This window comes from Pseudonaja textilis, chromosome 2 (assembly GCF_049901715.1).
Source record: "Pseudonaja textilis isolate UNSWEBS1 chromosome 2, rPseTex1.2, whole genome shotgun sequence".
In the NCBI taxonomy this organism is placed as follows: domain Eukaryota; kingdom Metazoa; phylum Chordata; class Lepidosauria; order Squamata; family Elapidae; genus Pseudonaja; species Pseudonaja textilis.
The window spans coordinates 109,636,151-109,654,275 of record NC_141991.1 but is presented as its reverse complement, the minus strand read 5'-3'; the positions used below and the strand labels follow the sequence as shown (position 1 = coordinate 109,654,275).

At 42.5% G+C, this 18,125-nt stretch overlaps 1 protein-coding gene and 1 long non-coding RNA gene across 5 annotated transcripts in view; one reads left to right on the top strand and one right to left on the bottom strand.

Annotated features, from left to right (window-relative positions):
* The window catches only part of RAB37 (RAB37, member RAS oncogene family), an 83,493-nt gene that overhangs the window by 46,273 nt on the left and 19,095 nt on the right, over positions 1 to 18,125 (top strand). The window contains exon 1 of one of the 4 annotated variants that reach the window (XM_026701939.2): positions 11,466 to 11,825. The exons of 2 other annotated variants lie outside the window; for them this stretch is intronic. In XM_026701939.2, the coding sequence (XP_026557724.1) occupies positions 11,706 to 11,825 (120 nt within the window). In that variant the 5' untranslated portion in view covers positions 11,466 to 11,705. Of the gene's footprint in view, positions 1 to 11,465; positions 11,826 to 18,125 lie in introns of those variants that run through there. One more of the 4 variants, XM_026701938.2, reaches the window with a different exon arrangement.
* On the bottom strand, positions 7,408 to 9,036 carry LOC148127011 (uncharacterized). Its single transcript, XR_015741815.1, has 2 exons — positions 8,907 to 9,036; positions 7,408 to 7,827 (listed from the first exon to the last, which is right to left on the bottom strand). It is a non-coding gene; the product is annotated as an uncharacterized LOC148127011 (long non-coding RNA).

The window sequence follows — 18,125 nt, the reverse complement described above, 5'->3', positions numbered from 1 at the left end:
TAAACAGATGAGTGTGGCGGATAAAAGTATTACTTTCTTTGTTCCTATCAATCACCCTCCTCAAGCAAACCCTCTGTGCTCCCTCTGCTAGTTTCCTTCTTTTTTATTTATTTTTTTACTTTCTTGTCACTTTTATTACTATGTAATGGAAAGCCGTGTCCTGTTTTACTAGAGAAGTCCTCTTAAGTGCCTTGGGAAGCTGATGGATGAAGTTACTTATCAGACTGGGCAGTGATCCTATGGGGTTGATACGGTTTCCAGACTGAGAGGCTGAGCCTTTGGAAGATGTAACTTACAACAAAAATGCAACTTTTATTTATTTATTTATTTGTTGTTTGGTCAAACATGTACAAGATAGCAGATATAAATATAAAAATAAACCTGAACGAAGGAAGTGAATACAGATAAATGGGGACAATAAGACAGGGATGGTAGGCACTCTGATGCGCTTATGCACGCCTCCTTTAAGGACCTCTTAGGAACAGGGTGAGATCCCCGGTAGACAGTTTGAGATTGAAGCTGTGAGGGGTTGAAGCTGGAACAACAGAGTCGGGTTGGGTGTTCCAGGCGTTGACCACTCTGTTGCTGAGTCGTATTTTCCGCGATCGAGTTTGAAGCGGTTTGCCTTGAGTTTGTATCAGTTGTTTGCCCATGTATTATTGTGGTTGAAGCTGAAGAAGTCATTGACAGGCAAGATGTTGTAGCAGGCAATTTTGTGTACTATGCTTAGATCAGACCGCAGGCAGCGTAGTTTGAGATTGTCCAAGCCCAAAATTTCGAGCCTGGAGGCATAGCGAATTCTATTGTGAGTGGAGGAGTGGAGAACTTTCTGCTTCTTGAGAAATACTTCTGAACCTACTCAATCGTGTTGCTGTCCGCTAGACAGTGCAGGTTCCAGGTGGATGAGCTGTATTCAAGAATTGGTCTGGCAAAGGTTTGTATGCCCTGGTTAGCAATACAATGTTAGCAGTACAATGTTACAACTCTCAGTGAATCTGTTCCCAAATCAGCCTCAGATCCTATAATAAGAGATGAGGTTGGAGGAGAGAAAAAGAGGAAGGGGTACCTACCTCTATTTTCGTGCAGAAAAGAGAACTGTTTGGCAATGTTTCCCAATCTTGGCACCATGAAGACATGTGGAATTCTGGTAGTTGAAATTTGCACATCCTCAAATTGCCAAGGCTGAGAAACACTAGTTTAAAATGATTTAAATATTTTTAATTACTTTTTTTTCCAGGTTGTATTTTCTGTTCCATGCATGAAATTATTTTGGCCTTCATTGGGTGCAGGAAAAGTTTCCAGTGTTTTCTGCATTTTTTACTATTAAGATGAGGGACAAACTCTGGGCACTGGGTCAGCGTTCACCCGTGTTATTCTTTGGCATCACTACAGAAGTGATATGCCTCTGTCATGTTTTCGTTTTTAACTTCCCAATGAAGCATAGATTTCCTGCTGGCCTCCTGCCCGGGTCCTTATCAAGTGTAACCCTGCATTTTGAGAGCAGTCAAAATTGGCTATGTTTTACCACAAACATAGTGGCATACTTGGGATAGGCTAACCCTAGACTGCTTTGGGTTTCCTTTCCATCTAAGCATTTTTGCATTTCCTAAACCTGTTGATGATATCTCATAGGAGGGCAGCACCACTGTAGATATCTAAACATACAAACTGTGACCACAGGATCACAACTGGTACACCCTGTACTGAGGTATATAGTGTATATAGAAAACACAACATTGATTCTAAGGAGGAGCTTCAAAGGGCAATATCTCCCCCTAGTGGCAGTTACTAGGCAATCTTTTCTCTTTCTAAGGACCAGAAAAATCGTTAAATTGTGAGATTATGAAAAAGAAACATTGGGGATTCTGAAAGATTACAAAAAGAAAATGCTGATATTTAAAAAAAAATATGGTCAAAATTGTGGAAGAGGTGAAGCAGATAAATAATTGGCATACACAGTTGATAGCTTGATCCCATTTTTTTCTACATTTTGGAATTATGAAAAAACAGGTCTGAGTGTGTGCAGATATACTGTACCGGAGTATGTATATAGACTTGCGTGACATCCTTTCATGTTCCTGAGATCTCCCCTCCCTCTGCTGTCTCTTCCAGTAACATTCCTGGTTACTTCCATCTCTTTTTGTAGAATTTCAAAGAGTTTTTAATCACTGGATCTTTCTAGTTGCTGTTACCTTTCACTCTTAACAAATTTGTTCCAGTTTGTTTCAATCCTTCTTAAAATTTGATGCAAATGGAATCTTGCCAGTATAGAATATATTGGCTTTACTGCATTGTTTCCTATGATTTGAAGGCTATATTTCTATTGATGCCACCTAAGATTGCATTTTCCTTTGCAACTGCATTGCACTGCCCTATTGAGATTGCAACCAATTATTATTTCAAGATCTTTTCCATTATGACCATTACCGTGCCCAGTATCCGCAAGTTATTCTCAAGTGGTTTCTGTTTCTTGCATGAAGAATTTTGCATGGGAATCTATTAAATTTCATTTTGTTATTTCTATCCCATGTCTCTAAGATGCTTTATTAGCTGACTGGCCCTACAAATTTCTCCATTCCCTCCATCAAATTATTAAGAAAAATGTTGAAGAGTGCAGAACCCAAGACTGAAGTAATTATTCTTTGTTAAGAAATGGGAGGGTTCATGGGTAATTTACACTAGGGGTCCCCAACCCATAGTCTGTGGACTGGCACTGAGCTGTGGCATGCCAGAAACTGGGCCAAACAAACAAAGCCCCATCCTCAGGCTGCAGGCTTCAGGCAGCTCACAAAGCCACATTCCCTCAGGTCTGCAAAAAAACCTCACTCCACATAACCGGTCGCTAGTGCCCAAATGGTTGGGGGCCACTGATTTAAACCATATCTCTGAGATGGGATTGAAAAATAAGGTATATGAACTCCTCCAATTTGCTGATGAGGAGTCCATTCAATGGTGTCCAATTCTTGGCAATTCCATGGGCCAGCTCTTTTTTCACATTCTCCAGTCTTGTACTGCTTCTTTCCGTTGCTGCATTCTTTTCCACACATGTTTCTCTATCTTGACTTGTACTCCCTTTCTCTATCTTGAACCACTCAGCAACTCCATATGGTGTTCGCACAGTGGTTCCCTGATTTATGTATAGTAATTGCACCAACTTGACCAAATTAGTCGACACCCCCAGGTTTCCTTAGGGCTCTCTACAACTTGTCACAATCAATACAACCGATAAAGCAGATGTAGATGTTCTTTTGTTCTTTTGGAAGCAGCTATGGGCAATATTATCCCAAGTGCAATGCAGTTGGAACATCTGGCAATTCCCTTTCAACAGATAGCACCAGATGTTGTTGTATGATCTCAAGGACAATCTTGCTAGTGTGAGTAATGAGGACAATGGGGCAGTAATTACAGCAATATTTTGACTCGGCCTTTTTTTGGCCATGGGATGAACACTGATCATTTTGGCAATGGTTTGTTCTACAAGCTTGTTTCCATTTAATTCCCGAAAATGTTATTACCACCCCAAGTAATATCATCAGAGGGATTTTCTTGTCCTATTCCTCTTTACCTTATATATGTCTTGTGTGCTGGTGTGGCCAGTTGGCCATGTGATGGGTTGTTTGTTTGGAGCTATAATTAAATTCTGAGCAGTTCATTTGTTCTCTTGCCGATTGGTTGTTCAAATGGTCTCATTTCTTATGTATTCATATGCTAATGAAATGTTCTGGAACTAAATGGAAACAAGCTCGGAGAGCAAACTACTGCCAAAATCTAAAACCTGAGCTACAAGTATTTTCTAAATGATCAGAACACTGATCGTTTCTAATCCTGTGTGCATGTGTTCATTTTCCAAATTTTCTGGCACAAGGCTGGGATGGTACAAGCCTTAGCAATTCTGCAGGGATGGTGTGAATATGTTGTCCTGTTCATTACATATAGTGGTTGTGATGATAGAGCAAGGGTCTTCAAACTTGGCAAGGTTAAGACTTGTGGACTTCAACTCCCAGAATTCCTGAGCTAACATGACTGGAGGAGGAATTCTGGGAGTTGAAGTCCACAAGTCTCAAAGCTGCCAAGTTTGAAGACCCCTGTGATAGAGGGTTTTCTCTAAATCCATAAAGAAGCTTAGGAAAGGCTAATTTTGGCCACTGTGATATGAAAAGGATGTTGAGACTCTAGAAAGAGTGCAGAGAAGAGCAACAAAGATGATTAGGGGACTGGAGGCTAAAACATATGAAGAACGATTGCTGGAATTGTACATGTCTAGTCTAGTGAAAAGGACGGGTAGGGAGTGACATGATAGCAGTGTTCCAATATCTCAGAGGCTCCCACAAAGAAGAGGAAGTCAGGCTATTCTCCAAAGCACCTGAGGGCAGAGCAAGATGCAATGGATGAAAACCAATCAAGGAGAGAAGCAACCTAAAAATAAGGATAAATTTCCGGACTGTTGTAACCATTAATCAGTGGAACGGTTTGACTCCAAAAGTTGTGTGTGCTCCAACCCTGGAAGTTTGTAAGAAGAAATTAGATAACCATTTACCTGAAATGTTACAGGGCAAGGGTCCCCAACCCCCAGGCTGCAGCCCACTACTGGGCCATGGCCTATTCACAACCGGGCTGTGTGAGCACATGTGCACACAGCTCTGTTTATGCAAGTTAAGCTGTGTGTGCATGCATGTGCATGCCAGCCCGCTGCTCGTGTGGCCTGATTCCCTCTCCCCACCAAGGGGCTGAGCCACCAAGCCACAAAGGTTGGGGACCACTGGGACAGGGACTCCGGCTTTAGCAGTGGGTTGGGCTAGAAGACCTCAACGGTCTCTTCCAACCCTGTTACTTTGTTACACTATTCCTAGTTATTCCAAAATCCCTAGCAGAGCCATATGGAGGCAGGTATTTCAAAATTAACACCAGAGGAAAATAGGTTGATATTCTGAGAACTGGGATTGTTTAGAACAGGTTAAGTAGTGTTTGTTTGGGGTGTTGTTGTTGTTTGGAAGATTCCAGAAATTATCAGGCCTGAGAACTTAAGGGGCAGAGGAGGCAAAATTACCTGTATGTGGTAGGTGGGGAGGGAGACTCATTGGCACCAGCAACAATTGGCTACGTATTTTTCCCTGGATAGAACGTTCATTTGTGTACGTGCCTGTCTGCAACTCCTAATTAATCATCCATTTGGGAGAAGGTCTTCAGCAGGGAGAAAGGTGTTGCCATAAGTTTAAAAAGACTCCTGTGGGAAAAGCCAGCCTTATGTTTACATCTTATCCTTTTAAATGAGAGCAAAATAAACAAGGCAAAGGATATCTTTGGATCAAGGGAGGCTGTAGATAAGTAAAAGTCTTCAAGTGGCAGGTTGTTTAGAAGAGAATTTACTTTGGAATGAATGAAAGATTGCAGACTTTGCTGCGGCCAGAGGCCAGAGCTGTGGTAATAAATCTTAAATTTGAAAGAGGTTTTTTTTCTCCCTTTTTTGCTGTGCTGGCTGTCCTTCATTGCCCAAGAAACTGAACTATTTGAACCAGGAAGTTCTTCATTCCAAGTCTTTTTAATTCATCTAGGAGAAGTCATTAAATAAGATCAGTCTTACTTCTCTTATATCTACTGAACAGACATAAAACCACAGCGGTTGCAAGGATTATTGAAATAACATATTGCATATATAGCTCTTTGAATATAGGAATTTTGTTTTGTTTTGAGGAAAAAGCTTCTTCCCTTCCATTTAAAGGTGCCTTATGCAGAAGCTGAATTTAGGTTTAGAGCACTCTAAATGAATTTATGAGGAGTGGTGGAATTCAAAATATTTTACTACTGGTTCTGTGGGCACACGCTTCCCTGGACCGTCACTGGTCTGTGGCATGCCAGAAACTGGGCCGTGCAAATAAGCAAAGCCCCATCGGTAGGATGGAGCAGCACAAGAAACCATGCCCCCTCTGGTCCACGGAAAACCCTCTCTCCAGAAAACCGGTCCCTGGTGCCCAAAAGGTTGGGGGCCTCTGAAATACAGGACACCTGAAGATAGCGGGACCTGTCTCTGCATTACCCTTTTCATCAAGAGTGATGGACGTCAGTGATGGATATTAACCACATGTCCTTTTCTTCAAAAGGATCATTCTGAGATGAAGCTGGTTTTGGCTTATTGACTGGAACTGGAAGACACTGGATTTATGAGGAAGATGTTGCCATGTTATCTGACAGCACCTTGAGATAAAAGACATGTCCAGTTTGACAGCCCCAGCTCTTTGGGAAGAGAAAGCTTCTTTTCTCATGCAATTACCTGAACATTTACTTAGTTTACCCTCTCCATCCCTCCCTTCAGTCCCCCCACCCTCACATCATACTACTTGCAACCCCCACCCCACCCCATTTGTATTAAATCATCTGGAAAATTGCAGAAGCACCTCAGACCTATCAATGATCTAATTTATGGTCAGTTTTCTGAATCCTGTGAATTTATTTTTCTTGAATATTTTCCATAGCATTGTTAACAGGGACTGGATATACAGGTTTCTCTAGCAGGGGGTAGTGAAAAACCAGAGCTAATATAAAAGGTTGTGGAGACCTGGAAACATTGTTAGGGCGGAAAAAAAAAACTTTATCTGGATATGCCATCTACCTTGTATTTGCAGGGCAAGGAATTTGCAGGCACCATTACTTTCTAGACAAAACATTGCTAAATGTAGGAGAAAACAACCTCACTTGTTGCAGTTAAAATGACTATATTTCCCAACATTCTTTTTTTACTACCTTTTATTAATTAAGTACAAGCTCTCCTATTTCCCTTTTCTATTATTTGGTTGTTATGTATGACAATTATTTCTTCATTTATATCTAAATAAACATCTTCCTTCATGACTAGGCAAATAAAGCACAATAGAAGTTTAAACATTTGAAATCTCAGTGCTATTTCTTATCAAAAAGTAGTCAAACAGTATTCATTGGGTACAAACTATAATTCCTTACTGGTTAGGGTAGCACCATTTCTCCCAGACAGCAAGATCACACCCATACATATATGGTGATTGTATTACCTTCTTTTGGAGTAAGCAAAGTTATGCAAAGCGCAGAAGAAGTGTGAGAAGCAATAGACAAAAGCAATTAAACCCAAGAAATAAGGAAGAAGAAAATCTAGTTTACATCAACATAATTCATTTCAACTCCCACACCTTTCAATTCTTGCAAACTGTCCCTTCTTCCACTCCACCCGTACACTCCTTCATTCTGTTATTTTGTTCTTGAACTTTTCACCATTCATTTTTAAGTATCCCTTCAGATTTGCATCCGTCTCAATCCATTCATTCTGTTTTTGATCAAGCACTTCCATGTTTCTTTCACACTCATTTCTATTCACTTCACATTCATTCTTGATCCAACCCCGTTTTACAGTTTCACTTTGTAGTCTCTCATTCCCACCTCATTTGTAGAAATTTATTTTTCTACTCGAGCATTTTCAATTACTTTGATGAACACTCATTATTTATATCAGACAATAGGCTACATTGTTACAAGCATTTGCACCTCTTAAAATGTCTCAATCCAGTTTACATATTGAGTAAGCAATCTACCAATGTGCAGAAATTCATTTATTTGCACTATCTTCTTGCTATCTGCAATCTCCAATAATTCATTTTGATTTTCCAGTCAAACACAACAATCTTATCCTCTGGAATGAAGCCTCCTCCTGTCCATATATAGCGAGTCCTCACTGTGAAGAATTTTCCTCCAAGAATCTGGGTCCAATTTGAGTGAAGTTCCCTTTTTTTAATTATCCCATTTGGTCTGGCATTTTATGTGTTGAATGGTTTTCTATAGTGATGTACGGTTCCAATTCCAAAACTATAAAAGCAATTAAAACAATAGAAGCATTTAAAATAGTAAAATATATATGTAATAACTGAAGGGGTATGGTGGCCTAGCAGTTAAGATGCTGGGCTTGTCAACCAGACGGTAGGCAGTTCGAGACCTAAAGTACATGAAGGGGTGAGCTCCGCTCTTGTCCCAGCTCCTAACAACCTAGCAGTTTGAAAGCATGCAAATGTAAGTAGATAAATAGGTACCACTTCAGTGGAAAGATAAAACATTCCATGCAACTTGGCATATAGTCATGCTGGCCATGTGACCATGGAAATATCTTTGGACAACACCGGCTCTCCCAGCTAAGAAATGGAGATGAGTACCGCCCTCCAGAGTTAGACAGGGAATCCTTTATCTTTACTTCTTATATGTAATAACTAGCACTTTGGCTCAGAAAACCCCCAAATCACAAAGGGCAGAAACTTTAAAATAGATGTTGCTCTACTAAAGTAGATTGCCCTAGTAGCCAGATTTTTTCAGTCCATACTAGTTATAGCTTCTGAATGGTTTTCCTGGGCAACTTTACATACAGTATATTACAAGAGTCCAGGTGGAATTAATCACCAATCAATACATTTCTAATGCAAAAGCATTTCTTATACATCTTTCTTTCTTTCTTTCTTTCTCTTTCTTTCTTTCTTTCTTTCTTTCTTTCTTTCTTTCTTTCTTTCTTTCTTTCTTTCTTTCTTTCTTTCTTTCTTTCTTTCTTTCTTTCTTTCTTTCTTTCCATACTTCCTTCCTTCCTTCCTTCCTTCCTTCCTTCCTTCATTCATTCTGTTAGTATTCCAGCAATCACCCTAATTAAATCATGATTCTCGAGCCAAACTTCAAAAAACTTCAAAGAATTTATTAGAGGCGGCATACTGGCATTGCCCTGTATGAAGCCAATTCTGGCATATGTAATTTACAGTCACCTGTGACCCTGTTTCCCCCCCCCATTCATTTATCAAACTTCTTAACTGTCCATCTCCACCATGGATTTAACAATGAAAGGATCAATACACATTGTTATCTTATTCCTTGTTTGGTGCTGAACATTCCACTAAGAAAAAGATACCTACTACTTCAAATGAAAGGAACAATCTTTGGCTCCTGACTTTTTTCCCTCTTCTCCGATTCCTTTAACATTTTTTCTTGATCACAAGAACAAATGTGTCCAGTGCAAGGAACAGGGAGAAGACTTTAAAGAACCTATAATTAATACAATACAGTTTACAACAGAAGTAACCAAAAGAACCAACTGGATTCAAGTAAGTAAAACAGCCAGGTCCCATTAATTTTGAAAACATTAACAATATCTGAGGTAAGATATAATCAAAATTTAACAGCAAAGGAATCTTATTGTTATATAACACTTGTACTAACACAAAATATTGTGAAAATATCTGGGAAGATGATTTGGGATTTCAATTGGATGAATTCCAATGGATTTGTGGTACTGAACACCTATCAAACCTCAAGAAGTTATCTGTAGTCAGGATCAGTCATGAAGGTAATGGATAGGTAGCTTTATGCTTTTCTAAAATTGTACCATATAGATCTATTCATGTTAGACTCATGGGGCTGCAAATAAAGTACAGCTGGTCCTCGGCTTACGACCACGTTGCCAAGCATCTGAATTTGATCACATGACATGGGGAGGCTACAATGGTCATAAGTCACTTTTTTCAGTGCCATTGTAACTTTCTGATCCCTTGGATCAGAACAGTGGCATGTTTCTTTGTCATTTGGAAAATGCAAATCTCATATTAAAATAGTCTCACTGGAGCTTAAAAAACAAAGCTCCTGTTTAAAAGCTCTTTCCAAAACCAGGAAACCCCCTAAGAACCTTGTGATTCTCAGCTTTCCTCCCAATATTAAGTATGTCTTCCAGTCATCAAATACCTACTTGGTTTATCATATGAGGAAGATCTGATTCTATTCAAAGATGAATATCTAGTTTCAGTGACTAAGCGTTGGGGGCTCCTTCGGTACCTAGAAAGGGGAGGAGAATCAACAGAAGCTGGGGAAGTTATACTTTGTAAGTCCCATGAGCAAGATTATAACAAGGCAAAGAACCTCATTTTATAATAGGTTAGCTAATGGGATTATTGAAATAAGATAATCTTTTACCACTGAGCAAATGGAAGAATTACTGGCAGTTCCAAAACAAATGAATTCTTTTTTTGTTCCTTTCATTGTATTTAATCACTGGATTTTCTCAGATTAGAGGAGATTCAGTGAAATCTGATAGTATTTGTGGCATCTGATCTAGTTTTATCAAGATATTGTTCTATTTCCAAAACATATGTAATTAAAGAATTCATTTATCTATAGAGGCCAGAGGTCAAACTAAAGAAAAACAACACCTTTTTTTTGAAGACTTTTACTTTAAGTGCTGGCTAGTTTCACAAATATGTAAATTAATTTAGTGTGGGAATTATTCAACACATTCCATCTCAGGAGATTTATAGTTTTGGAAATTTCTAGAAATTACATAACTTTGCTGAGTATGGGATGTAATCCAAAGGACTATGTGACGGTGTGTGTGTGTGAGTGTGTGAATTCCACTGCTGAAAATGTGAACTTGATTTCTCCAGAAAGCATGTGAGATTCCTTAAAAAGGGAACTATTCCAAGTTGCTATATGGCCCCATTTAATTAATTAGATTTTTATCCCATCTTTATTACTTTGTAAGTAATTCAAGGCAACAGACATACTTCTTCCTTCTCTTATTTTTCCCACAAGGTAGGTTGGGTAGGTAGGCTGGGAGAAAGTGACTGGCCTTAGATCACACAGTTGGCTTCATGCTTAAGGTGAGACTATACTCCAGGGTCTCCTAGTTCCTAGGCCAGAACTTTAACCACTAGACCAAACTGGCTTCCATTCTCATTTTGCTACTTTGCTGCATGGCAGAAAGTACCAGAGGCACCTCCCTCATTTACTGTATCACTCATGCCTGCTTGTTTCACTTCTGCTAAAATAAAATAGGAACCTTTCTGTATTTCTGCTTGCCCTGACTAGAAGACTAGCCGTAAAGTGATATAAACTAGTCTGTAATCCAGAAGAGCATCAAACCTGTTTTAAGAAGTAGATCGTTGAACAGGGGTGCCATGAGAAATATTTTTTCCTCTCCCTGGACCATGCAGCCCCTCCATCTCACCCTCTCTGTTCAACTGATCCCTCCCTCAGGCTGATCTCTTTTAAAGCCAGATCTCTGGCTGATCGCTTTTCCAAAGCCAAAACCCTGGCTCTTTTGTGGGGGGATCTGCTGTATAGTACTAAAGTAGAGCCCACTTGGAAAGACCCAGATTCTCCTGCTACCCTGTCAAGAATGAAGCTCCGGAGAACTGCCTCCAGGGACCAGAGCAGGCAGACCACGCATGTTCCTGAATGTGTATGGCAGAAAAATAAGGCTGACCGGACCTGAAGTGGAGTTACACGGAAACAGAAAGAGGCACGTTGCCAGCACAAGGCTGTCCCGCAGCCACATCCTCATCAAAGGGAAACAATTCCTTTTCCAAGCTGCAGCCGTTTTGCAAACCGGCTTACCACTCATCACCCAAACCGCTTAATTTGCCTTCAGCCAAATGCGCGGTTGTAAAGATGCAACCACAACAGCGGCAAGAAGCGCTGGTGAGAAGTCAAGTCCCGAAGCCACCAACGCCCAGGCAGGCGAAAGTGCTCGCCTAGCTCCGCGTCCCCCCTTCGGTCCGGCCCTGGCCGACCGCTCGGTCTCTCTCTCTCTCTCTCTCTCCCTTCCTGAGCGCCAGAAAGGGGCGGTTCCGCGCGTGGGCAGGAGGAGGAGGGGGGGCCGAAGCAGCGTGGCCGGAGCTCTCGAAACTACCCGGGCAGTTCCTGCTCCCTGCGCGGGAGCCACCATGACCAGCAACGGAGCAGGCAATGAGGGCGCCGTTCCGGCGCGCAACGGAGCCCCCGGCGCCCTTCCGCCGGCGGTGAAGCCCTTGTTGCTCGGCAAGAGTTACGACGTCTCCGGCAAGGTGTGGGCCTGCCCCGATTGGGCACCAGGGGGCACAAGAGAGGGCAGGGAGCGTGGAGGGTGGGGGAAACCTTCGTGGCTGTCGTCGCGGGCTAAGGCAAGGCGGGCAAATAAGGCCGATGGGTCTAAACCCGCTCCCCTTTCCCCAAATTCTCTTGGAGAAGAAGCGGGCGCGGGAGGGGAGGAGGAGTGATACCCCTCCCCCTTTCGCGCTCTCCTTGCTGGCTCCCTCACCCAACGGCTCCAAAAGGGTTCAACTTCGCCCACGAACTTGGTTCTCGATAAAGACGACCAAGAAACAAGAAAAGGGGCAAATTAGCCGGCCTAATTTTGGCGGCGGGGTAGTGGGGGAGAGGGAAACGAGGGTGGGGCTCAGGTCTGCTTGGAAAGTCTCTTTCGGATGGTTATATGTGTGTGTGAGGGGAAAAAAAGACCAAGGCCGTTTTTTTTCTTTCCTTCGTGTTTGAAGACTGAATTATGGTTTTAGTATTTGCCATTCTTACCAACAGGCAATTGTGTTCCTACACCCTTAACAGATGCCTAGTGGGCAGAAATTCAACAGGTCGTTTCTTTAGATGGGGAAGAGCACCGCCAGGAGCAATGCAGCTTGCTGGATATGTTTTTTCCTGTCATTCACGGGCTTATAAATCTACCCCTCAAAGGGCGGAAGCCTCTATGGCCCTGAAAATGGCCTCTTTTCTGAGTCCCGGTTAATTCCTGGTTGCAACTGTACCAGTCTCATTTGCAGGTCGAGCTCTGCCTCCGTAGACAATGCAGGTAGTCCTCCACTCACGGCCACAGTCGGGCCCGACATTTCTGTTGCTAAGCAAGACAGCTGCTCAGCGGGTTTTGCCCCACTTTGCCACCTTTCAGCCATTAAGTGAGTTGCCGCAGCTGTTCATTTAGTGACCCGGTTGTTAAGTGAATGTGGCTTCCCCGTTGACTTTGCTTGTCGGAAGGTCTCACAAGGCGATCACACGATCCCTGGTTATAGCAGCCATCATAAATATGAGTCCCTTGCTAAAATTTGATCACGTGACCACGGGGTTCCTTCAAGGGTCCTGAGGGTGAAAAGGTTCTAAGTCCGTTTTGTTCAGTGCCATGTGGCAACTTTGAACGGTCACTAAATGAAGTGCTGTAAGTCAAGGCCTGTCTCTAAAGCACCCGAATGCTTTAGAGGTGCGGGATGATTGCAGAGGTTGGTTCCTCTTTAGCAAAACCCCTTGTTAAAATCCATGGCCAATAAAACAAGCGTTGCACTGTTCTTCTCCTTCTTCTTTGCAGCAGCAGCTGTAGCTGTTGCTATTCAAACCACATTGGGAGGAAGCAGCTAAAGCGGGGAAGAAGGCGCATCTCAGAAGGCAAGCCAGGATGGGGGAAGGGTTTTGGCAAGGCAGCGAAGTGCACTGCCTCACACTCAGAGCTTGCACACAGATCTCCTCAGCTGGGATAGGAGTTTCCAGCAATCATGCTGCAGAAAGCAGGAAGAGCACTACTGGGGACCGGCAGATACAGTGTTCCTCTGTTGACATTGCCAGTTCTTTATTTCATTTGCATCCTGTGTTCCTTTGGGCCATCATAAGCCTCCTCCGTGTTGGTCCGTGCAAAACTGCCTGCTTGGTGTGGCATAAAGAACCAGCTTGCCACAAGAAGGCAGCTGAAGAAGTGTTATTACAGCTAGCAAAGCAGTGCTGTGAATATATCTTAAGTATCCTTGGGTTTCCCATACATGAGGAATTATAATGCAGCATGGGATTCCAGTGCTGATATCCGTGTTTCCATCGGAGTTGGACAGTAGATCGGTATTCTAATCAATAGAAATACAGGTAGTCCTCGACTTACAACAGTTCATTTAGTGACCAATGTTACAATGGCACTGAAAAAAGTGACTTATGACCAATTTTTCATACTTTATGACCGTTGCAGCAGCATCTCCATGGTCACGTGATTTACATTCGGGTGCTTGGCAAATGGCTCATATTTATGACGGTTGCAGTGTTCCGGGGTCTTGTGACCCTCTGACAAGCAAAGTCAATGGGGAAGCCACGTTCACTTAACAACCAGGTTACTAACTTAAGAACTGCAGTGATTCACTTAACGAATGTGGCAAGAAAAGTCGTAAAATGGGGCAAAAGCCATTTAACAAATTTCTGACTTGGCAACATAAAGGCTGGGCTCAGTTGTCGTAAGTCAAGGACTACCTGTATGCATGACAAGCCAAAATACAACAGAAATCAAGTGAAACTTTCTCTTGAAGGAAGGATCGCTCCATAATCGCATTGGAAACTTAAAACATTGTTGGCTGTCCCATGATATAAAACCACTGCCCCAAATGGCACAAGGGACACACTCAAGAACAACTCAAATTATCTGCACACAATAACTAGTACCTTTCCTTGCCGTTACTGATTTTGTTCCCCGTAGAACGAAGGTCCTGTGCTGGCCTTCATTTGGAGGGGGAAAAAAATGCCTGGCTAAGCATATATTTTATGCTTTGGGGTAGCAAAGGCTTGAACCCACTGCCTCACCACTTCCTAGTGAAAGTAGAGTCTTGAGGGCATGAAGGATATTTAATTGCAATGAAGACAGAACATTCATCTTCTTCCTCTGCTAATGACTTGGCTCTCATGGCACCCTAAGCCAGGGCTGTCAAACTCACCGGCCTGCAGGCTGGATGCATCATGTGCTGGCCACACCCACACCCAGTTTAGCGAAGGGGGGAAAGTACCGGTACATCACATGACACCACAATGACAACGTGAGTTTGACGCCCCTGGCCTAAGCCATGGTTGATTTAATAAATAGCTTAGTGTATGAGCCACAATTGGCTGGAGATATATTACATGCTAAGCCATAACTATTTTACAAATTATAGGAGAGTTCATATTGCATATAGTCCTCAACTTACAACCACAGTTGAGCCCAAAGTTTCTGTTGCTAAGCAAAACAGTTGTGAAGTAAGTTTTGCCTCATTGTATGACCTTTCTTGCCACAGTTGTTAAGTGAATCACTGCCATTGTTAAGTTAGTAACACTGTTGTTAAGTGAAACTGGCTTCTCCATCGATTTTGCTTGTCAGAAGGTCTCACGGCCACCGTCATAATACATGGCATTTGCCAAGCATCCAAATTTTGATCACATGACCATGGAGAACTGTGGAAAAACCTATGTCATAAGTCACTTTTTAAACTTTGAACGGTCACTGAATGAATGGTTGTAAGTTGAGGAGTATCTGTACTAAGGCAAGGTTATAGATTGGCCCTATATTTTTGCCGATAGGAATCAGGGTGCTGGGCTTGGAAGTGAAAGAAAACATTTTGTCTACCAGATCTCTTGCAACCTTACATCCAAAAACCCCTGTTTAATGCCGCTTACTCCGTAAGTCCACTTCCAGATTCCTTCTGGGAAGAGATCCTCGAAAAGGATAATAGCAGGTCTCCACCCAGAGATCCCTGCTGTCTCCCAGTTACTGTAATGTAGCTGTCAATTGTTCTTTTCATTGGTGGTCCTTTGTTCTCCAGTCCACTGGAGTCTGGAACTGCCGCGGCTTCTCCCTTTTCCTGACACACCCTGAGAAGGAGTAACACAACAATCAAAGAGACTTTGCAAATTGGTTCTGGGTCCTGAGCCATTCGGTCACAGCCAACATTCCTGGCTTGTTCTATCTTCCTTCCCCTGCATGGCAGTTTTTGGGACAAGTGGACTACAACTCACATGGATTACAACTTCAGATACATTGAAAGAGCTGCCTCAGGCAGGAAAATCTACATGGTTCTTCCCTGCATGAGTCCCTGTTCTGGGACTTCTGCATTCTATTAAACCAACATTCCCTCCATACAAAAATGCAGAGAGAGGACATTTTCTCTTCCTCTTTCTTAAAGTGAAAGCAGTGGCAGCAGCTTTCCCAAACTTGGTTCTTTTCAGTTGGGGTGTGTTGCAGCTTCCCACTTTTTTCAATTTGTGTGCCCAAAGGCTGGCTGAGGGTTTGGCAAGTTGCAGTTCCTGGAAGATGACATTGGCATATCAAGTGTTTTTTTTTCCCCCTTTGGAAATAGGAGAAGTAAGTTTCAGCTCTCTGGGAAATACTGCTGTCTCCGGTTGAAGAACAGCAGTTCAGGAGAGCTGGGTAGCAGATTTCCTAAGGTGAAGGGCAAACCATTACTTCACAGATGTTCCTTGTCCTGAATCTAAATTTACTTCGTTTCAGGATCCAATCTGGGTTGGTCACTGGGAACAGAGGTTTAGTCTTCTGAAGTTTCGGAGTCCTGCTGAAGCCCATCCTCTTCTCTCACACCAGATGTGTGAGAGAGAAGTTCCTTGAGGATGGATTCCAGCCTGAGTTTGAAAGCTCAGAAGACTAAGCCTCTGGTCCCAGTGTCCGACCCAGATTTGGTCTTGCAACACACGTTTGCCTTCTTTCCTTAGTTTGTTTCCTTTTCTTTGAAGAACTACTTTTCAAGTCTGGACTGCTAAGAGTCCAGTGTTTGTTGTTCTGTCAGGGGTGTTGATGGATTTTCCCCTAATGATTGCTTTTATCTCTGAGCTGGGTGGGCTCATTTTTTGTAGGAGGACAAATGCTGGCTAATCTACATTTCTCACAGGGATAAATTCCAGAAAGGCGAGAAAGTGTGTGTGTGCGCGTGCGTGCAGGCGCTCACGTGTTCTCCCTTTTGTGGACCAGAACACCTTAAATGACAATGGCCACAAAATCTTACACCACAATCAACCCTTAAGATGCTATATGGCAATTTCTTTCTAACTAATCAGAATAGCCTCAGTTATTGCTTTTCATTGCCTGAGGTAAATAGGGAATCCAACCAAGCTGTGGCTTTTAAACTGAAAGTCTGTTTGCTTAGAAGGAGTGGATACTGGCTTACCTATTTACTCTGCTGTCTTGCGACAGAGGTGAGGCAGCGGCAAGAAAGGAAGGGAGCCCCAGAGCTTACGGATCTTCTCCTGATACTTGGCATGGGTTATAATGGTACCTGTCAGGTCTTGAGGGATGGGTTACCTTGGTCCTTTTATGACTTGTGGACTTCAACTCTCAGAATTCCTGACCCAACAAGGCTGGTTCAGAAATTCTGGGAGTTGAAGTCCACAAGTCATAAAAGGGCCAAGATTCCTCACTCCTGATCTAACTCATGGACTCTGTGTGCTTATGGTCACAGTGACATCGAAGGAAATAGACAAACGCCCGTGAAGGAAAGAACTGGTTGTTAGAAATATACTTCAGATTTAATCAAGTGTATTAGCAACAAACAGTTCCTTCTTTCTCCACCCTTTGTCTATATAACATCATAGATCAATGACAAATCTGGTTCCAGGGAGTGTGAAGAAAGAGGCTGGGTTTGAACTGTGCCTTTTGAGGATTAGTTGGAGGATTAGTAGAATATTTGGATTAGGCTGAGGTAACATTAGCTAATGGACTACTCCCTTGCGTAGGGCAAAGATGAGGATTGTAGCTCCCTCTTAGCTGGGTTTCTGACCCCTCACAAGGGCTTCCCAGAGCATTGGGTGACCTCTCCACAGTATGTTTCAGTGCATAAAACTACTGATCCTGTGCATGTTTCTGTGAAAGTAGTTTTAGTGAAGAAACTTATTCCCAGATAAGAGCACAGATAGGATGATATTCTAACTGTCTTGAGTGAACATAGTCATGCTGGCAGTGACAACTGAAGAGGGCCCGAGGCAGCAGAAGGCAGGACTCCCATAAATGGAGCCAAAAAGCTCTTGTAGGCTCTACAGAAGGTCCCTTAAACTGGAATAAATCCTAAGTAAGGAACTGTAATATATAATTCCTAAATTGAGGAGCAATAACTCAGTAGCAATCAGAAGATTTAGGTCCTGTCATACTAGCTCAGTGGCTTCTCAGCTGGCTGGGGAATTATGGGAATTGAAGTCTGCACATCTAAAAATTGCCAAGATTGTACTTCATTACCCCATAGACAGCTGCCCTGACATTTCAGGAAGATACTTAAGTCCTTGAACAAGGCATATGGCTCCTGTGCTTCCAGAGATGAAATTTGTCCAGAGTAGCCTAGCTAGAAGGCTAAGCAAAGGCAGAAGTTGGAGCATATGGCATGAGGTGTAAATATAAATGGATTGTTTGTTTGCATTGGAAACAGCAGCTGGTACATAGAGTAGCTACAAGCTGATCTCCTTATCTTTTGTGCGGAAGAGAGGAAACACTGACAAGGAAGATGTGCTTTTAGTAATGATGAAAATAAGGACAAGAAGTTATGGAGAGTTAACCTTTCATCATTCCGGAGAAAGGAGTGTGGAGCCAGCTCAGAAATGAACTC